This window comes from Montipora capricornis, chromosome 10 (genome assembly GCF_036669925.1).
Source record: "Montipora capricornis isolate CH-2021 chromosome 10, ASM3666992v2, whole genome shotgun sequence".
NCBI classification, from domain to species: domain Eukaryota; kingdom Metazoa; phylum Cnidaria; class Anthozoa; order Scleractinia; family Acroporidae; genus Montipora; species Montipora capricornis.
Window position 1 is genome coordinate 67,258,162 of NC_090892.1, and position 17,441 is coordinate 67,275,602.

The following is a 17,441-nucleotide window of genomic DNA, read 5'->3' on the forward strand; positions in this document are numbered from 1 at the left end:
TGTCATTCCACCTGACATTCCGGTATATTCCGGTACCATTCTTGTTTATTCCGTCTCATTCCGGTGTCATTCTGTTTTATTCCAGAGTCATTTCGCCTTGTTCCGGCATATTCCGGTTTATTCCACTTTATTTCTGTCATTCTGCCTCATTCCGGTGTCATTCCGGTGTCATTCCGGCGCGTTTCAATATATTCCGGTACCATTCTTGTTCATTCCGTTTCATTCCGGTGTCATTCCGCCTCATCCCGGCATATTCCGGTTTATTCCGATATATTCCGTTCCGTTCCCGTGTTTAGTAACGCCCGTATACGTCAGTGTTATCTTGTGTATTGATAAGAATGATAATCAAATGACTTTTCTCGGGCATGTAGTTTATTTGCTGGGTGCATTTTGTTACGCAATAATTGCTCAAAACATTCCTGTTACGTCACACAGTATAGTAGTTATAACCCTTAGATAATAAAAACGTCCTTAAAGTGATGACAATGGTTTGAGCCACCTTAAACACTTAAAGTTCGCAGGATTCAGTGAAATTAAGTTGGGAAAAGAACTGAAATGTAGCCAAATTAAACAACTTGCTATTCTATTTTTAATTCAACTTTACACTTCACAATATATCAGGCTGAATTCTTTGGATCGTAGTCACATACTCAAATTTTAGGTGCCCTAGCTAGTACGTTTATTAAAAGTCCCCACGGGCGACCCGGCCACCCCAGAGTTTTAACCGTGACACTATACTTTCGTCATGACAGAACCGCGATGAGGACAAATAATTATCTGAGAACGACTCTAATCGACGCCACAGCTCTAACAATATTATTAAATATACATACACTTGGCCAACAGTCAAAGGTAATCTTCGCTCCAACTTTAATACACCCACTCGCCAGGTCTTAGCGCAGCGTATCGCCGTAGAATTTGGAAGCCTGCACTGTTTGGATGCGCAAGTAGTTGAACAGTTCAGCGAAAGTCCATCGAAATAAAAGAAGAACTGACTACATTTCCTTTGAGTAACACTTTTCACACTCCTCGAAATTCCTTTCGATTTCAACGAAGCCTGGGGGGTTTCTTCACTTTCGGGATTAGCCTCGTTCCCGTTCTTCCTAGCGCGAGCAGACTCGGGGAACACCATTCTCGTCCCCATCGCCCTTTTCGTTTCTCTTAGTCGGCGGGGCCTTGGCACGAGAAAACGATTCTGGAGACATAGGATTTTCGAGTCCTAGATTCTAGAACTTCCGGTCTACATGTATGCAGTCGTGATGTTTCTATACACTGTCTGTGACTGTCATGGCGGTTGTCGAGGCAGGATTCGAGGAATCCTTGTGTCGGCCCTTAAGGGGTCTCAATATGGAAAATGTTTCCCTACATGTACAACAGAAAGAGGCGATAAGGAACATTGTTTTTTTTGAGGAAAGACACTTTAATTATTTTGCCGACTGGCTTTGGCAAGTCATTGATTTTTCAGTTGTTGCCCTTTGTTTTTGACTCGTAGCTTGGAGCAAAGAAATCTTTTATTTTGGTTGTTTCTCCTTTAAACGCCTTGATGAGAGATCAAACAGTCAAGCTGAACGATATGCAAGTTAGAAGTTTAGTGGTTCGGAATACTGAGTTGTTAAGTGATGTTGAAATTAACGAAATCAAGCAATCGAAGTATAGAATAATTTATGGCCACGCGGAGGTATTTCTTGGAAAATTGCGTAAGTTATTGGATTGCGAAGAAGTGAGACGCCATATGTGAGCTATCGTGGTTGATGAAGCACATCTCATTGTAGAGTGGCAAGTATTTAACTCTTTCCTTTATTTCTTTCTAGTTACTTCGGTATAATCTATTGTAAGGCTTTGCTTACGGTTTATCTTCATTTTAGTCTTGCCCCACCCTCAATTTTGTGGTGAAATTTGTGAAAAAGTTACACATTATTAAAGTAAAGGGGGACAATGTTTGTGTTATCATCATTTTTGTTTTATCACATTCAGATCATCGCAATCATGCAGAATTTGCATGTACCGATCAAAACTGTAAAATTAGCCTACACCATTTGATCCTCAAGAAAATACTAATGCAAAACGTGGAAATCCAATAGGCCACTTTCAAAAATAACATAATACTCTTTGTTTGCCCTCAAAAATTTTGCGTAAGTCTTGTTTTTATTTTCTCTTGGGACCTTTGTGAGTCCCAAGAGAGACTGGAAACATTATGCTTATGGAGGGCAAACAAAGAGTATTTTGGTATAATTTTTTGATAGTGGCCTATTGGCTGAGCAACATGTACCTGTAGTGGTAGTGGTAGTGGTAGTGGTAGTCGCAGTAGTAGTAGTAAAACTTCATTTCAATTTGGTATATTCCATTCAGGTGTAATCTGCTATCATTGCTCACAATCTATTGTTATAATCATTCTTACATAACGTTGTTTTTCATTTTACTTGCATTTTATTTCTAGGTAGAGTTTTCGGCCTGCATATGCCCAACTAGGTATGCTAGGTGCCATATTTCCAAAGGTGCCTGTAGTCGCACTAACTGCAATTATACATTTATTTAACTTACTGATATAATAAATTATTTTGATTTTAAAAAGTATCCATAAGGCCCACCTCCCTGACCCCATGGAATTTCCAGTTTAGCTTCATCCTTTCCATTAAAAACTGGAATATTTTGATATGCCCTACCCCTTGAAATTAAATAATTGTTTTTCTTTATATATTGTGAGTATGAGAATAAGTAATTGACATTTAAAGTGTAACAGTAAGTGAAATGTTGTTAGTAATCTAAGTTGTAGTTAGCTATAAACCTTGTAAATATTAAAGGTAGTGTCATAGTGTGATAATAAACAATGTACATTGTATAACCAAACAAATAATGTAAGTTTAAGGATTAGAGTGTTGAGTTTTTCCCCCTTAGAATTTCCAGTGGCCTTCAATTCCTGGGGTGCAGGGATATGTTCTGTTACCAAACATTATGAAATAGGTTGTGCTCTATGCAGCTGTGCCATCTTTTTTTGAAATATATAACTTTTTTAATGCTTTACTGCTTATTTACAGTGGTGGATCTAGGGATGATGTTCCTCCCTCTTGCTGTTATGGACAAGAAAATTTCCATGTTTTCATGCATTCACAATTTGAGCCTGTCTGGATCCACCACTGGCATACCAGACATCCTTATCAATAGTAAAGGAAAATAGAAGAGAACATTATATAGGAATAAGTACAGCCATAGCCAGGGCTTCATGTATGTATGTATGTAAATTGAAGGGAAGTTTTTATTCCATTCTTACATTCACTTTGTTTTCCAAGGTGTAATAAAACAGGTTTTACTTTGAAAGATTGCCATATCTTTTTTTGGCCATGCTACCAGTTGACCTATCCGTAGTTTATTTTGGACGCTGTTTGTGTTCATCACAGCTGTGACTTCAACTGCAGCTTCTGCCCTCAAAGAGTCATCATCAACAATCTTACCAGCAGCAACAAGAAGACACTGTGTTACTAACTCCTGGCTCTGCTTTAATAGCAGAACTGTAGTACCTTAAATCAAATGCAGAATAATTATCAGTACATGGTTTAATAATATTGTTAAATATTACAGGCCAATAATATGCAGCACTTAAATTGTTAAGAAATCCTTTTCTCTAGTGGCTCTCCTTGAAAAAAGGGCCTCCAATAATACTATTATAACCGATAAGAGTGGACTTGTGAAGGATTTAAATATCAACAATTTTAGTATTTGAGGGGTTATGCAAGCAACCTCTTTGGTATTTGTTTCCGGGCTTGAGTCCTGTTTAATGAAAAAATATTTCCCTTTGCTGTCATGAACAGCAGTAAAGTTTTAATAACTTATTACCTGGCCTGTACAGATTTTGGGTTGTTTGTGACTGCATGTGGTTGGAAACCTGTTCTGACTCTACACGCTGGGCTTCCTCCATCTCCCACAATCCTTTCACATCTGGAACTACCAATGCATACTTGTCAAAAAAGTTGCCAATGCACCCCTCAAGGAATTCATGTTTCTCTTGTACAGTTGCAGATTGTGGTGGTATTTCCAGATTTAATGGCCTTGATTCAAGGGTTTCCATTCCAGCCCATGCCATGAAGGCTTCGCAAATGTGTGTACGTGTTACCTGATGCATAAGGGCCTCCGCACCAGCATAGTTTTTCTTCACTTGTGGGGAACATTTGTCCGTCCGAACCTTTGTCTGAAATAGAAGAGGGTGCCCATGTCACGTGAAGACTGTGTCTTGTTCAACTTTTCCCAGGTGAACTGAAGGGAAGAGAAAAACAATGGTTCAAAGTTGACGGACAAACACTTCAGTGAATTCAGCATGTTTGACAACAGAATGAATAATTATTATAATTATAATATGCATTTTATTTAAGAAACTTACAATTTATTGTCACTAATAATTCAGATGGTCAGGAAATACTGAATTATATTGCAGTACAATGAATTCGGTGAGATATAGCAATTATAATTAAGAATACAGTATTATAAGTCGAAAGTCAATAGAATTTCACGCACCTGGTATTTTCGTAAGCCGCTTTGGCTCATGTTGTCGGCTTGAATAGACCGGTCGGCAGGACTCTCGGACACTTGAATCTTAGTTGCATCATGTCTTTCTTTATCACCTTGCAAAAATTCTGGAAGGCGCCGTGGTGCAGTAGTGATATTCTTGGGAGCAATAGGTCTAAACTGAGGAGGATTTTTGCCGTGTCGTTGATTGCCCTCCACAAAAAGACCAAAAAGGCACATCCGAGCACTGTGAACACTTTCGATATTTTCGCGGTTCAAGCTAGTCTTTTTCGCCTGTTGACTCGAAGAAGGTGATTCTCCAACCTGTTGCGAGCCACGGACTCGCTTCATACGAGTCTCTCCAATCAACAATTCCTGTGCAGAAAGTGTTGCCAGTGACAAAGCGCGGAATTCTATAACATTCTTCACCTTCCTAAAGCACGATTGGCAGAGTTTTTTCGGCAAACCATCGTCATACTTAATTTCTTTTCCGGTAAAAACTGAAGCATGAACATTTTTACTTCCGCTTAGTATCTCTTTGTTTACCATTAGCCAATCAAAAAATTCGAAAATCCTATGTCTCCAGAGCCCTTCGTTTTCTCGTGCCAAGGCCCCGCCGACTAAGAGAAACGAAAAGGGCGATGGGGACGAGAATGGGGGAACACTGGATACCCGCAAACAATTTCTGTGCCCCTCATCGCAAGGAAGGAGTCCCTAACTAAGAGCGTCAACTTCACTGTATTTGTGGAACGGCGTTTCTACAGACTGAGTTATTTTTAGATCAATTTCAGCTTTATTTACTACTACTACTACTACTACTACTACTACTACTACTACTACTACTACTACTACTACTACTACTACTACTACTAATAATAATAATAATAATAATAATAATAAAACAGTGCAAAAGAAAACGTACTGGAGCGCCCCGGGGCCGGATAAGATATATACACATGTATGGTGGTCCAAACATTCTCTCCACCACGGGGTGACGCACTGCTTCAAATATATCTCTGAGCTGAAAGGTGACTTTCCCAAATGGTTTACTGGAGGAAAGACTACACTGATCCCCAAACCAGGAGTGGTATCCAGCGATAACCAAAGACCAATAACATGTCTGAATACAGTTTATAAATGGTTCACCGCTTGTTTTTTAAGACCTACATGGATCAGCACCTGGATGTGTACGGACTGATAGAGGCGGAGCAGAGGAATTATACGAGTGGTTGAGTGAGATGATGTCGATACATCGATTCGCAAGATGGCTAACAAGAGTGGTTACCAAGCTCTCTAAGCCCTGGAACACCAGGTATGTTATAAGAACTAAACTGGGGATGGAGATGTCGGAGACTATCCAATTTAGAAGAGGACTGCCTCAGGGGGATTCTTTATGTCCGCGCCGATTTACCATCTGCTTGAATCCCATCTCTTGGAAACACAAGGCAAATGAAGGATATAGACTCTCAAAGCCGATTGATACCAAAGTGACGCATTTGTTGTGCATCGAAGATCTAAAAATCTTTGCTGCCTCTGCACCTAAGCTTAAATCCGAAGAAGTGCTTTGTTGTATACATCAAGAGAGGAGTGAAGATAGAGGACGCCGAGAGCTTAACATTCGACGAGGCATCAGTGATCAAGTGTCCAGAAGAGGGAGCTCAGTATACGTTTCTGGGCGTGTTGGAAAGACAAAAAAGATCGGATAGCTTTTAAACTCGCCGCCGAGGTGTACCTGAACAGAATGTCCATCATATGGTCCAGTCCACTCTATGATTTCAATCGCATCGTAGCCTCCAATCGGTACGTCTTACCTGCCTAAACTTACTTGATGTGGACAAAACACCTTTCCTTCACAGAACTTCAACGTATTGATTGTGAGATGCGCAAGATCGTGGTAGAGCAAGGAGGAAGGCACCCGCTGGGTTCAAATGTCATCTTGTAAGGGACGAGGTCTACGATCCGTCAAAGCCGAGTGTACAAGGCGATTAAGATCAAAGGTTCGCTCGACCTGTTCAAGAACGAGGATCCAATCATGGTGCTGGCGCGCCAGTTTGAAGACCACTCAGTAAAGCTAGGACATTGTTCTATTGTCAAGGAGGCTTTGAAGTATGGGGAAGAGTTTGGAATAAAGCTAAATTTGGTGCATCCTAACCCTACATGCTGTACTGAGGATGGACATGAGATCCCAGGTACAAGGATGAAACAGCAGTTGAAACGAGCTCAGCAAGAAAAGCTGAAGGAGGACGTGCTAAGTCAGAGTTGGCAAGGGAAGCTGATTGCCTGACGTCCTATCCAACACATGTGATTTGCGGTACCTATGAGCTGTACGAGCAGATGCTTCAATCCACGAATCTATATCAGCTACGAAAGACCAGGATAAGACAGAGAAGTAAACTCCCCTGCGGCTGGAACTAAGACAACAGTTCAAAGGATACCGCATAGACCAGCACAACATAATCCTACTTGTACTGGGAGGATGCTCCAACGGACTCGAGAGAACTGTTAGGATTTTAGTGGGAGCGGGAGTCAAATAACACGGTGGCGAACTGTTAGTATCGATCTCTTACACGACTAACATGATCTGTTAAAAAAAAAAACAACAACAAATGCCCTTAAACGGAGCATTACCCCTGCCGAGTGACAACTTTTTAAATTCCAAACACATGATTACACAGCAACACGCTGCTTTAAAGTATTCCATAAAACAAACGACCCACCCTCACATTGGGACTTGGCGATAATAATAGTTGTTCGATAACAGGTATTGGTATCGAATTAGTACATGCGTGTCGTGAATAGTGCTTTCCGCGCACTCTGATAGGCTGACTCGGAGGTGAATTTGCCTTTCCGTTTCACTTCGGTTGCCGGGAAGGACATTCTATCCACCTTTAATTTGCCTCCACTGAGGTGAATATTTCTTAATTATTAAACTTTTAATTTTTTTTATTGAGCCCTTATTTACATATTCGGTCTTATCTCATATATCTTGGGACCCTATATGGAAACTTATATGTGTCGGTCGTTTTGTAAAACTGTGTAGTGTATTGGGGTAAAAGAGTGAGAAGTAGGATCGAAAAGTGTACGCTCAGTGTAAACTCAAACTTGGCAATGAGATAGCTTTGTTGCGATTGGCTCTAACAACAGAAGGCTTGCTGAATCTCCCAAGGGAGGCGTTCTATAAATAAATGTACTCGGGGAAGGGTTGACTCCTGGCCAAAGTATGGGAAATAGAGGTTCCCCTTGATGAGCTCTTGACTAACTTTAGTAGGCAACATAGCGAACGGCGTACAGGTACATTAATATTCAGGAGATATAACAAAATCAACCAACGTTTGCCTACAAAAAGAACTGTAACAGTACCTTGGCGTTGATCAAATGTCAGCATTACTGGTTGAACTCCTTGGATAAGAAATCTAACTGTGTTAGAGTTTTCTCATTTGACTTTACTAAAGCATTCGAAGATCTTGAAATCAACCCATATGTTATAAACTGGTTAACAGATTTGCTAAGTAATAGAAAACAAAGGGTTGCAGTAGATGATAATATAACTGAATTCTTAGGCATCAATCGCGGGGTTCCACAGGGTACAGTGCTGGGACCGGTCCTTTTTTCTGTGATGGTGAACGATACATCCCCTGTTGAACCTAACAGTTGCCAGTTGGTGACCCATGTACATGTAAAAAACGCCATCAAGGCAGATATCAATTTGTATATTGCTTTCACAGTCATTTGTGATAGTCAAGTAATTGTAGTTTGGAATAATTTTGCCGGAAAGCTGCTTGGAAGGAGACCGAGATATTCCTCACCCAGTCAATTTGAAAGCTTACTGCAAATTGGAGGAATATCATAGTGAATAAGCGAAGGCCGTAAGTACTAACTTTTGGTCGTTGCAACTCCATTGGCTTTGCGTAGCTGCATGTGACCAGATCATTTATTGTTGTTTAGGAATGCCAGAAATAGGATGAAAAACGCTCCAAGCAGATTTTTGATTATAGTGAAGGGAAACCTTATTTACACGTCAATCTTTGAAACAGAAGAGACGGATATGGACGCAAATGTTGTTGGACTTGGTTTACTACTTTTGAGTCCCACTCGTTTGTATTATCAGGAGTCTTGGTTGTTTCTCGGAAACCGAAGATTTCTTGTGCCAATCTCAGCCGAAGAATTCCAAAAGTTTGAATACAGCTGTATTTCCGCCAGCCAGCGTCACATGCCTCTCCCGCCTCCAAAATGGTGGAGTTTCGCGAGAATTCAAAGAGGATGAAGTTTACAATAAAAAGTAAGATGTTCCGCCATAAATGTAGATGAGAATTTGGGAGCATTACAAACGACCTCCATCGCCGGAGAAATTAAGCGTCATCTCGTTGTTCGTTCGCAAGAGCCTCGCCAGCGATATTTTCTTGTGGGGTTGCCGCTGCTATAACAGTTCTTGTTGATGGAATTCCCAAGGGTCACTCAGTGTGTAAGGGCCTGTTCACATGGAGATGAGGGACCCCACGTAGGTGAGGTACCCCGCCTACCCGTGGTCAAATAAAGAAGCCTTCACATGCAATATTTTATAGCCCCACGGGGTTGGGCTGAGGTTTCCAAATGCTTTAGCGGAATGTTTAATCTAAAGATAAATCACCCCAGTCAAACGGGGTACCAAACCTTCAGCATCATACAAGAGAAATTGTATGGAGAGATTGGTTACCCCACCGAGGCGGGGTACCTCATATACCTCCGGGGTCCCCCACCTCCACGTGAACAGGCCCTAACTAAATATAAACTAGTAATAGTTTTCACTACAACTGCCCCCTCCTAAGATATTATGAAAGGCCCTTTTGATACCTTTAAATTTATGCTGAACATGTCGCCCCTGTTTCCGATTGGCGTCTGACAAATGGTCGCTTCTGTTTCTGATAATCAATTTCTGAGCCAGGTAACTCGATTTGCATCAGATCTGCTTCAATGTTTGATTGTTCAGTCGCTAACCCGAACAGCACTTTTGGTTCTCTTTGCCAATTTTTTTACTTTGTGACTCCTAAAACACCTTGGTCGAGTAGAAAAATACCAATGGCACTTGAGCGCCCGTTTAAGCAATACCGATACCACATTGCGCACCCGGTTGAGCAAATCGAGATTGATTCCCCCTGCAGTACCTACCAATAATATTTATACATTTACCCTTTTTACGCGGGGACTTCTAGGTTGCCTCCTCGGGTTTTGGCCTGCAGGGCCAATTACTCTAGGGATTTGCGCTGGCTATCAAATGTAAACTAACACCAAACAGGTCCTGCTTTAATTTCAAAATTTTATTTTAATATGCTTAATACAACTAAAGGGCCATGCATTTATCCCTTGTATAACCTTAGTAAATACAAGAAATCTTCCTAGCAAAGTCTAATTGCCATAGAGAGTGGCTAATAATGATTGGCAATCGATTAACTAGAGAGATTCCGGCAACATCGCTTTTCCGAAAAACGGGAAACGTCAGGCACTGAAAACGTTGAAGAGTTTTGCCAGAAATCAAAGAAACTTGTTTGATTGTAGTTTATTTCTTTCTTGTTGCCATATGATATCCAGTAACTCAGTTCTCCTGAGAGGACAAGTGAAAATGAGATAATTATCCATCCTTCATGACAAGCAGTATCCTGCCGTGTACCGTTTGCCGTTCACATAAATCTCGCGCTCCACGCTGCTTTGGCGTTACACACAGGCCTACATTAGCAGACATAAAAGGACAGTTAGCATTGCGTTTACGTGAAACGGGAAACGGCAGCTAGGCTGCTGTTTTTTTTTTCTTTAATGAAAGCTGGAAAATTTTCTTGTCCGATCCTTTAATAGTGGTCTTTCTCCATTGAGAAGTTGCCTGATATCTGCAGATAAGAGGCAAGAAATGAGAGTAAACGAAACAAGATTCTTGATTTTTTTGTTTATCTCTAGTTTTAGCCCGATGTTTGCCGTAAATGCGATGCTAATGATCTGTCGTTAATCTTACGAAGATCTAACTAAATAAGGTAACAAGGTTCGCGACTCTTCGCAGTTTGAAGATACTGCCTGTGCTTATGCTAGTGAAAATCAGCCCTTGGTGATCAGTTATCCTGCACCACTTTTTAAGAAAGAAACCTGTAACTGAACAAGCAGGGTTTTTCCTGAACTAAGGACTAGTACTGGCTGTATGTAAAGCAAGAGTCATTTGATTTTCTGCGTGTGCTTTGACTAACTTGGTTATGGTTGTACCCCACCCCTTGAAACAGCACCACTTACTATGCACCTAAAATAGTTTGTAACAGTTTCATCCGACGTTTCAATTTTTCTTCGGTCTGAAAAGGTATTTGAACATAGTTTTATCTACGCCTGAAGTATCTATTCTCCCAAGCAATAGCTTAACTTGTAAGCGGGAAGTCCGAGATGTGTCTCTTTGTTTACGGATAATACTTAGAAATGAGATAGCAAATACAACAAAACCATCCGCATCCCGCGAATAGTATTAAAATAACTTCTTATTCGTAATACTATAAATCTAACACATTCTACAAAACCTACCCATTTTCTACAATTCTTTTTCTTAGGTGGTGATAACTCTTTAATTCTTCTATAAGAACTTACTTAAATGTAAAAATTAGGAAATTCTGAAAACTGATACCCAAAAATGTAACTGACCCTGTTTTGGAATCGTTTTGGAATGCAATGACCTGCATGAGGATTCAGCAAGAGATGCAAGAGTTAGATTCGCATGAAATCACGTGACATGCACGTGGCTGTCCGGAATGAAAGCCAATCGTATTCTCGGCGAGACCAATTCAATGCATTAAACACGGACTTAACATGCGCAAAATCGTAAGTGATAAAATTCAAACCATCATTTACGACCAAGAAACAAATCTTTACGTGAAAATTTGAAATTAATTATTAACACTAAAGGCACAATAGCAAAAATAATACTACAAGTTGAACAAAAAGCTTAGCACGAGTGGAATCTGCTTGTGTATGAAAGAGAAGACTTGAGTTTTGTAATGAATAATATTTCAAAAACCAAACAATCGAATTTGCCCTGGCACTCAGTCTTAAGAATCTCAAATTGGCTTGCTTTTAAAAGATTGCTACTATTATTATTGTAGCTACTGTGCCTTTAGCATTTATAATCACTTTTCCATCTTTTACCTTGTTCTGGGTTGCGCTTGGGCTTGTGAAAAGCAGGACCGTCTCCTGCATATGGGGATTTCTAAAAGTTTGTTGATTTGAATCAATTAGTTCATTGGCCAGGACCTTAAAACAACTTAGGCCCGGTTCAGACGCCGTACTTCACATGAGCCGAATCGAATTCATTGAATTAACACGGCGTCTGAATCAATTTAGAACGACCGGTCTAATTCGGATCGGCTAAGCAATTTTTCCCGCCTGGCTTAGCTGTGGAGCGGCTTTGATCCAGACGCCGTAATCACAAGAGCCGAATCAAATGCAGAAATTATTACAACTTTGCAATTTTCTTCAGTCATAGTATGTTTCTGTGAATCGGCGCAATTAAGTCCGCCGTCTGAATCAATGGAGCCGGGATTAATTAATTTGGTTCGGTCTAAATTCGAATTCGATTCGGCTCACGTGAAGTACGGCGTCTGAACCGGGCCTTAGGCGCAGCAGAACTAGAAATAGGCGGCTGATTTGTGGTGGCATAAATACTACACGAGACGTTTCGAAATTTGTGAACATTGATACAATTTAGAAATATCACGAATGGTATTTATGCCAAGTATCACACACAAATCATGCTATTATTTGTTTATACTACAACCTGAGAAATTCATGCAACGCGAAGAACTTTTTCAACTTTTCGTTGAGTTGCTTCGTAGGCGAGCAAATTGGTTTCAAAGTTCTTGTTTTCGGCCCAGCTGGTCCAGACATTGAGCCAGGTCGATGAATTTTCTTAGTATTTTGGTTTTCCGGATTTTTTTTTCAGTTCTTGACTCCCCGAATCATTTGGTACCTTTTAAACCTTTTTTCTAAACACTATATCTCAAAAATCTCTTAACTAGAAGGTTTATGTTAGAACTTTATACCCACTGAACTATAAATCAATAATCTTAAAAAATCAGAGTCACGTGAACGTAATGTGAGCTGGTTCGACACAGAAAGGTGCCCCTATATTTATACATCACTTTATAGAAGTGTGATGAGAGAAGTCAATTGTCTAAAATCCTAAATTACTAAAGCTATGAATAAGAATTCAAAATTGATTATTTAATCAAGTGTCCTACAGTATAGGAGAAAGCTAAAGATCCCTTTCTGGATTGTCAAGGTGGCCAGACTTGTGAGAGAATAATATAACGAACAGACCTCACCCTTGGCCAATTTTACTTCAGCTTTTGGTACTATCCACCCCCCCCCCCCCCCCCCCCCCCCGCTTCTCAACACATAGCTTCTGTCTCCACAATCGCTGGGAAAGGGATCGTCAGCAGTCGAATGACCCTACTCGCACTTCTTTATCTCACAAGTTTAAGCAACACCGTTATTGTCTTTTCCGTATCCTTACGTGAGGGTACAGCTGGTAACCAACGTCCTATCACTTTTGAAAGAAATTCAGTGTTAATTCAAACTTGACGGAAATAGATCATTTCAGTGAGCAACACTGAGTGGTCACATTAACAAAGAGACAGAAATCACTGTACAACTAAATTTTTGTCGCGGAACGTTTCCTGTCAATTTTTATACGACACACCATCAATTGTTTCACTATGTAAACTATACATCAAGACCGTCAGAAGCAGTTTCAACAGAGTTCGAGTCCAGAGGTGACCACACCTGATTCACATAAACCGGCACATTTCTGTCAATCGCTTTCAGTTTCCACCTTACTGAAGTACAGTTCTCTCATTTTTTGATTTGTTTTGATGACACGAGTGGAGGAGCAAAAATATGTCAAGCAAAAATGTTGTCCTCCATGTAAATGTTCTTAATGTTGTGTTGAAGGTACAGTACATTTCGAATTCAGTGAGATCAGATCAGATCAGAAAAAAAATTATCCTCATTTCTACCTAACGGGCATTCCACCACCTTCATGTTTATCAATATAATCCCATCCTTCAGAGCCGATGTGATGAGCACTTGTTTCGGCCCATAAACATATTACTTTAGTGCTGCTCACATTGTCCACAATGTGGTCGTTGCGTAGGCATCCCTCTCACTATAAAACAAACTGTAATATTCAGCGCCGTCGACAAACAAATGGAGAATGAGGCATGCTTATGTCCAGAATCCTTCCGTGATTTTTCTAATACAATATCCATTACGTTTGGTGTCATTTGTTCAATCAAATTTGTCAATATCATCATGTTCCAAGTAGTCAGAAAACATGTCTTCTTCCGACTCAGAACTGCTGAATTCCAGTTCATCCTCAGCACATGGAGCTGACATCGTAAACATCATTTCTTCTGCAGGTTGTGGACTTTCCTCAGTATTTGTTTCGTGCTTTGTTGGTGCCGTCAACAATTTCAAAGAGGGGCACAATCCCAGGTCACACAGCTTAATAACGCATATTCGACCACAGGACGTAAAACAAACAGCTCTGTCCTCCTCGGGTGACACGGCCATGCCAACGATGGATTCCTGGTTTTGCGTTATTTTCGCAAACCCAACAGCCTTTGTCTTTTCCAAATCCCACAGGAAAACTACGCCATCAATGCCATAACTAATAAGGTAACGGTTTCCTTTCAAAAACTTACAGAACTCAATTCTGCCAAGATGACCACGAAAAGTTCGTTTGGACTCAAAAATTTTGCCAGGAACCGTAAGGCTGTAGAGAAGAATTATGTTTGCGATGCAGCAAACTAGCAGTTCATTGTCCAAAGAAACAATACACTGACTGAATTTGACAAAACTGTAAAATCTCTCGACTGCAATTCTTTCCAATAAACAGCAAAAACCATTGGAATACGTCCAAATATCAATTTCATATTCGCAACATAAGATCAACTTCGTTTTGTCCGAGGAAAGACAAAGACAATCGAAAATGACCCATCCTGGCAATTGAAATTTAACTGACAGCTCTTGTTTTTCAACATCCCAAACGTAGAAATCGTGAACGTTTAACTCATCCCGCATACAAACGAGAAGATATTGACTGTCAGTGGAGAAAGAGAATGCAGCCGTGGACGAAGACGCTTGGTCAAATATGGTGCAACAATCCTGGACCTTTGCGAGTTCTGCAGATACACTGCCCAACTTTACCTTGTTTTCATCGCCAAAGGCAATTGACTTTCCATTGGCAGAAAACACAACGTTTTGGAGCGCACGAGAACTTGGCAGTGAAGCGTAAGATGTGAGTGATACGCCTTCACTCGAAACCTGCCAACTCGTAATCAGCGAGTCGGAGCTAATAGATTTCAAGCTGTTACTCGAAATGAAGGTCATCGCAGTGGACTTTGATACTGCTGAGCCACTGAATGATCTTGATAACGGTAGAAACACCAACGGGCTAAAAAGATCTGTCAAATATATTGCTTTTTTCTCGAGTTCGCTTTGAAAGGAATAACCAACCTGCCTTTCCCCTTTGAAGCAAAAAGGCTTTGTTCCGGAAACGCTTTGTAAAGCTGTACCTGTTTCGAGACATAAAGCGTGTAGTGACCCTGAAAAAGTGCTATATATGAAGTAGCTGTCATCATTAGTAAATGTGAAGTAAACAAACGGCTCGCCAAGATCTCTCAGGATACAGTTAGTATCAAGAAAATACTGTTCTTCATTTGTTTCGGATACAGAGTACACACGTAAAATGTCAGGTTCATCAGGATAGATCAGGAGGAGCCATTTCTGTCGCGGTGAAACGCAAATGAAACCCACGCGAGACTCATTTTCCAGAAAAAGATGAGAATTCTTTCGAGAGAACGCCAAAAACATCCTCGCTAGCCATGCCACCTGTAGTCTAATATCCTCCTTCTCCTCTGGGTGTCCTTTCAGGCTCCGCATCAGCCGATTGAAGTGCATCCTCGCTAGCCATGCCATCTCTGGCCTTAGATCCTCCTCCTCCTCCTCCTCCTCCTCCTCTGGGTGTCGTTTCAGGCTCTGCATCAGCCGATTGAAGTGCATCCTCGCTAGCCATGCCACCTCTGGCCTAAGATCCTCCTCCCCCTCCTCCTCCTCCTCCTCCTCCTCCTCCTCCTCCTCCTCCTCCTCCTCCTCTGGGTGTCGTTTCAGGCCCCACATCAGCCGATTGAAGTGCATCCTCGCTAGGCATGCCATCCCTGGCCTAATATTCTCCTCCTCCTTCTCTGGGTGTCCTTTCAGGCTCCGCATCAGCCAATTGAAGTGCATCCTCGCTAGCCATGCCACCTGTAGTCTAATATCCTCCTTCTCCTCTGGGTGTCCTTTCAGGCTCCGCATCAGCCAATTGAAGTGCATCCTTGCTAGCCCTGCCATCTCTGGCCTAATATTCTCCTCCTCCTCCTCCTCTGGGTGTCCTTTCAGGCTCCGCATCGGCCGATTGAAGTGCATCCTCGCTAGCCATGCCATCTCTGACCCAATATAATCCTCCTCTGAGTGTCCTTCCAGGCTCAAAGTCAGCGGAATGTAGAGTATCCTCGCTAGCCTTGCCACCTTCGCCTAATATCCCTATTCTCCTCTAGGTGTCTTTCCAGTCTCCGTGTCAGCCGAATGTAGGGTATCCTCGCTAGCCTTACCACCTGTCGCCTGCGCATCTCAGAAAGGACAACAGCGTGAACAGCATTTGCCACAGCTATGCTACTGATAGAAGAGGCTTTAGCGGTGATGCCGTGAAGTCCCTTCACCGGTCTGTCGTGCCTTACGTGCCAAAAATAAGTGAATTCGTTTAACTGAGCACTGAGCGAAAAGACATCGTGTAACAAAGGTCTTCCAGTGTGTACATTCCAAACCTGGAAATCAAATATATAAGGATAAAGTTCCACAATCAGTTGGCGAACTGCTGTCAAGGATGTATCATGAATTGACTGCAGTAATTTTCCGAGTTTTTTGCAAAAAGGCGTACCGTGATGACACGGGACTAAGCGCTTAAAAGGTTCAGCTGGTTGATACACCTCTGGTGCTTTAAGATAGTCTAGCAATCGTTCGACTGATCCTCCGAGAAAATCAGTGAAGCACCATTGTTCGGCTGATCTTCTGAAATCACGACCGTTGGATGGCATCGGAAAGGACATTACTTCACTTCTATTGTGGTGAATTTCTTGTAAGGCCCAAAGAGCCAATAGTTCGACTACACACTCACAAGACACCGACAAAGTGCCAGTCCCTTGTACGACAATGTACTGATCATCACGAGTGAGTGTGCACCACTCATAAATGATTTCAATTCCAGAGAACTGCGAAAAGTCTTCGACACTTTTACGCTCAACTGAAAACCATTTGTCCAGTCTCCCGAAAAACACCCACTTACCGTCAGGCGAGAACTCCAAATGCTTGATTTCTTTTATTGTACTTTGGCTTACCTCAAAAGGACCACTCTCTATCGTTAAACGAGATGCATCAACAAAAACAATGGAGCGACCATTTGAGGCCGCTGCCGTCCTTTCATCAGAAGCTCTCGCAAAAACGATGAAGCCTGGAAGACAATGAGTGATTTCCACGTCAAAAGCACTCCACTCCAACCTCGGACCGGACGGTTTCGGAATTAGACCGATTTCTCGCAAGCCTTTTGATCCATTTCGAAGACAGGAGATTAATAGATGAGGGCATTCCAAAAGAATATGAACATTGCTCTCAAGAGCGTTGGAGATCTCATGGAGAATATTCTTCTTGTGTAAGTCCATGAATGTGCAGCAGCATGACGCAAACTTCAAATCTTCTAGCAGGTGGTAGATACCAATTTTCCCACTTTCGATTCTTTTCTCCAAGAAATGGAAACTTGTCAAACACCTAAAAATAATTCCTACTGATGCCTTGTCACCATACTGACATAAACAACGAATGGAAAAGCGAAAAGCATAGTCTTGCATATC

General features: G+C 41.4%; 3 protein-coding genes and 1 long non-coding RNA gene across 5 annotated transcripts in view; all 4 read right to left on the reverse strand.

The window, feature by feature from the left end:
• The window catches only part of LOC138019802 (uncharacterized), a 38,112-nt gene extending 37,039 nt beyond the window's left edge, over positions 1–1,073 (reverse strand). For both annotated transcript variants that reach the window (XM_068866693.1, XM_068866692.1), the window contains exon 1: positions 834–1,073. The gene's annotated coding sequence lies outside the window, so the exon portion shown is untranslated. The remainder of the gene's footprint in view (positions 1–833) is intronic.
• The window catches only part of LOC138019844 (uncharacterized), a 290,417-nt gene that overhangs the window by 251,507 nt on the left and 21,469 nt on the right, over positions 1–17,441 (reverse strand). The window lies entirely within an intron of this gene.
• On the reverse strand, positions 2,990–4,899 carry LOC138019674 (uncharacterized). The gene is made up of 2 exons (XR_011126210.1): positions 4,507–4,899; positions 2,990–4,248 (listed from the first exon to the last, which is right to left on the reverse strand). It is a non-coding gene; the product is annotated as an uncharacterized lncRNA (long non-coding RNA).
• LOC138019017 (uncharacterized) lies at positions 10,268–15,981 on the reverse strand. Its single transcript, XM_068865683.1, has 2 exons — positions 11,644–15,981; positions 10,268–10,355 (listed from the first exon to the last, which is right to left on the reverse strand). The coding sequence occupies exon 1, from the start codon at positions 15,979–15,981 to the stop codon at positions 13,783–13,785; it is 2,199 nt and encodes a 732-aa protein (XP_068721784.1). The 3' UTR covers positions 10,268–10,355; positions 11,644–13,782.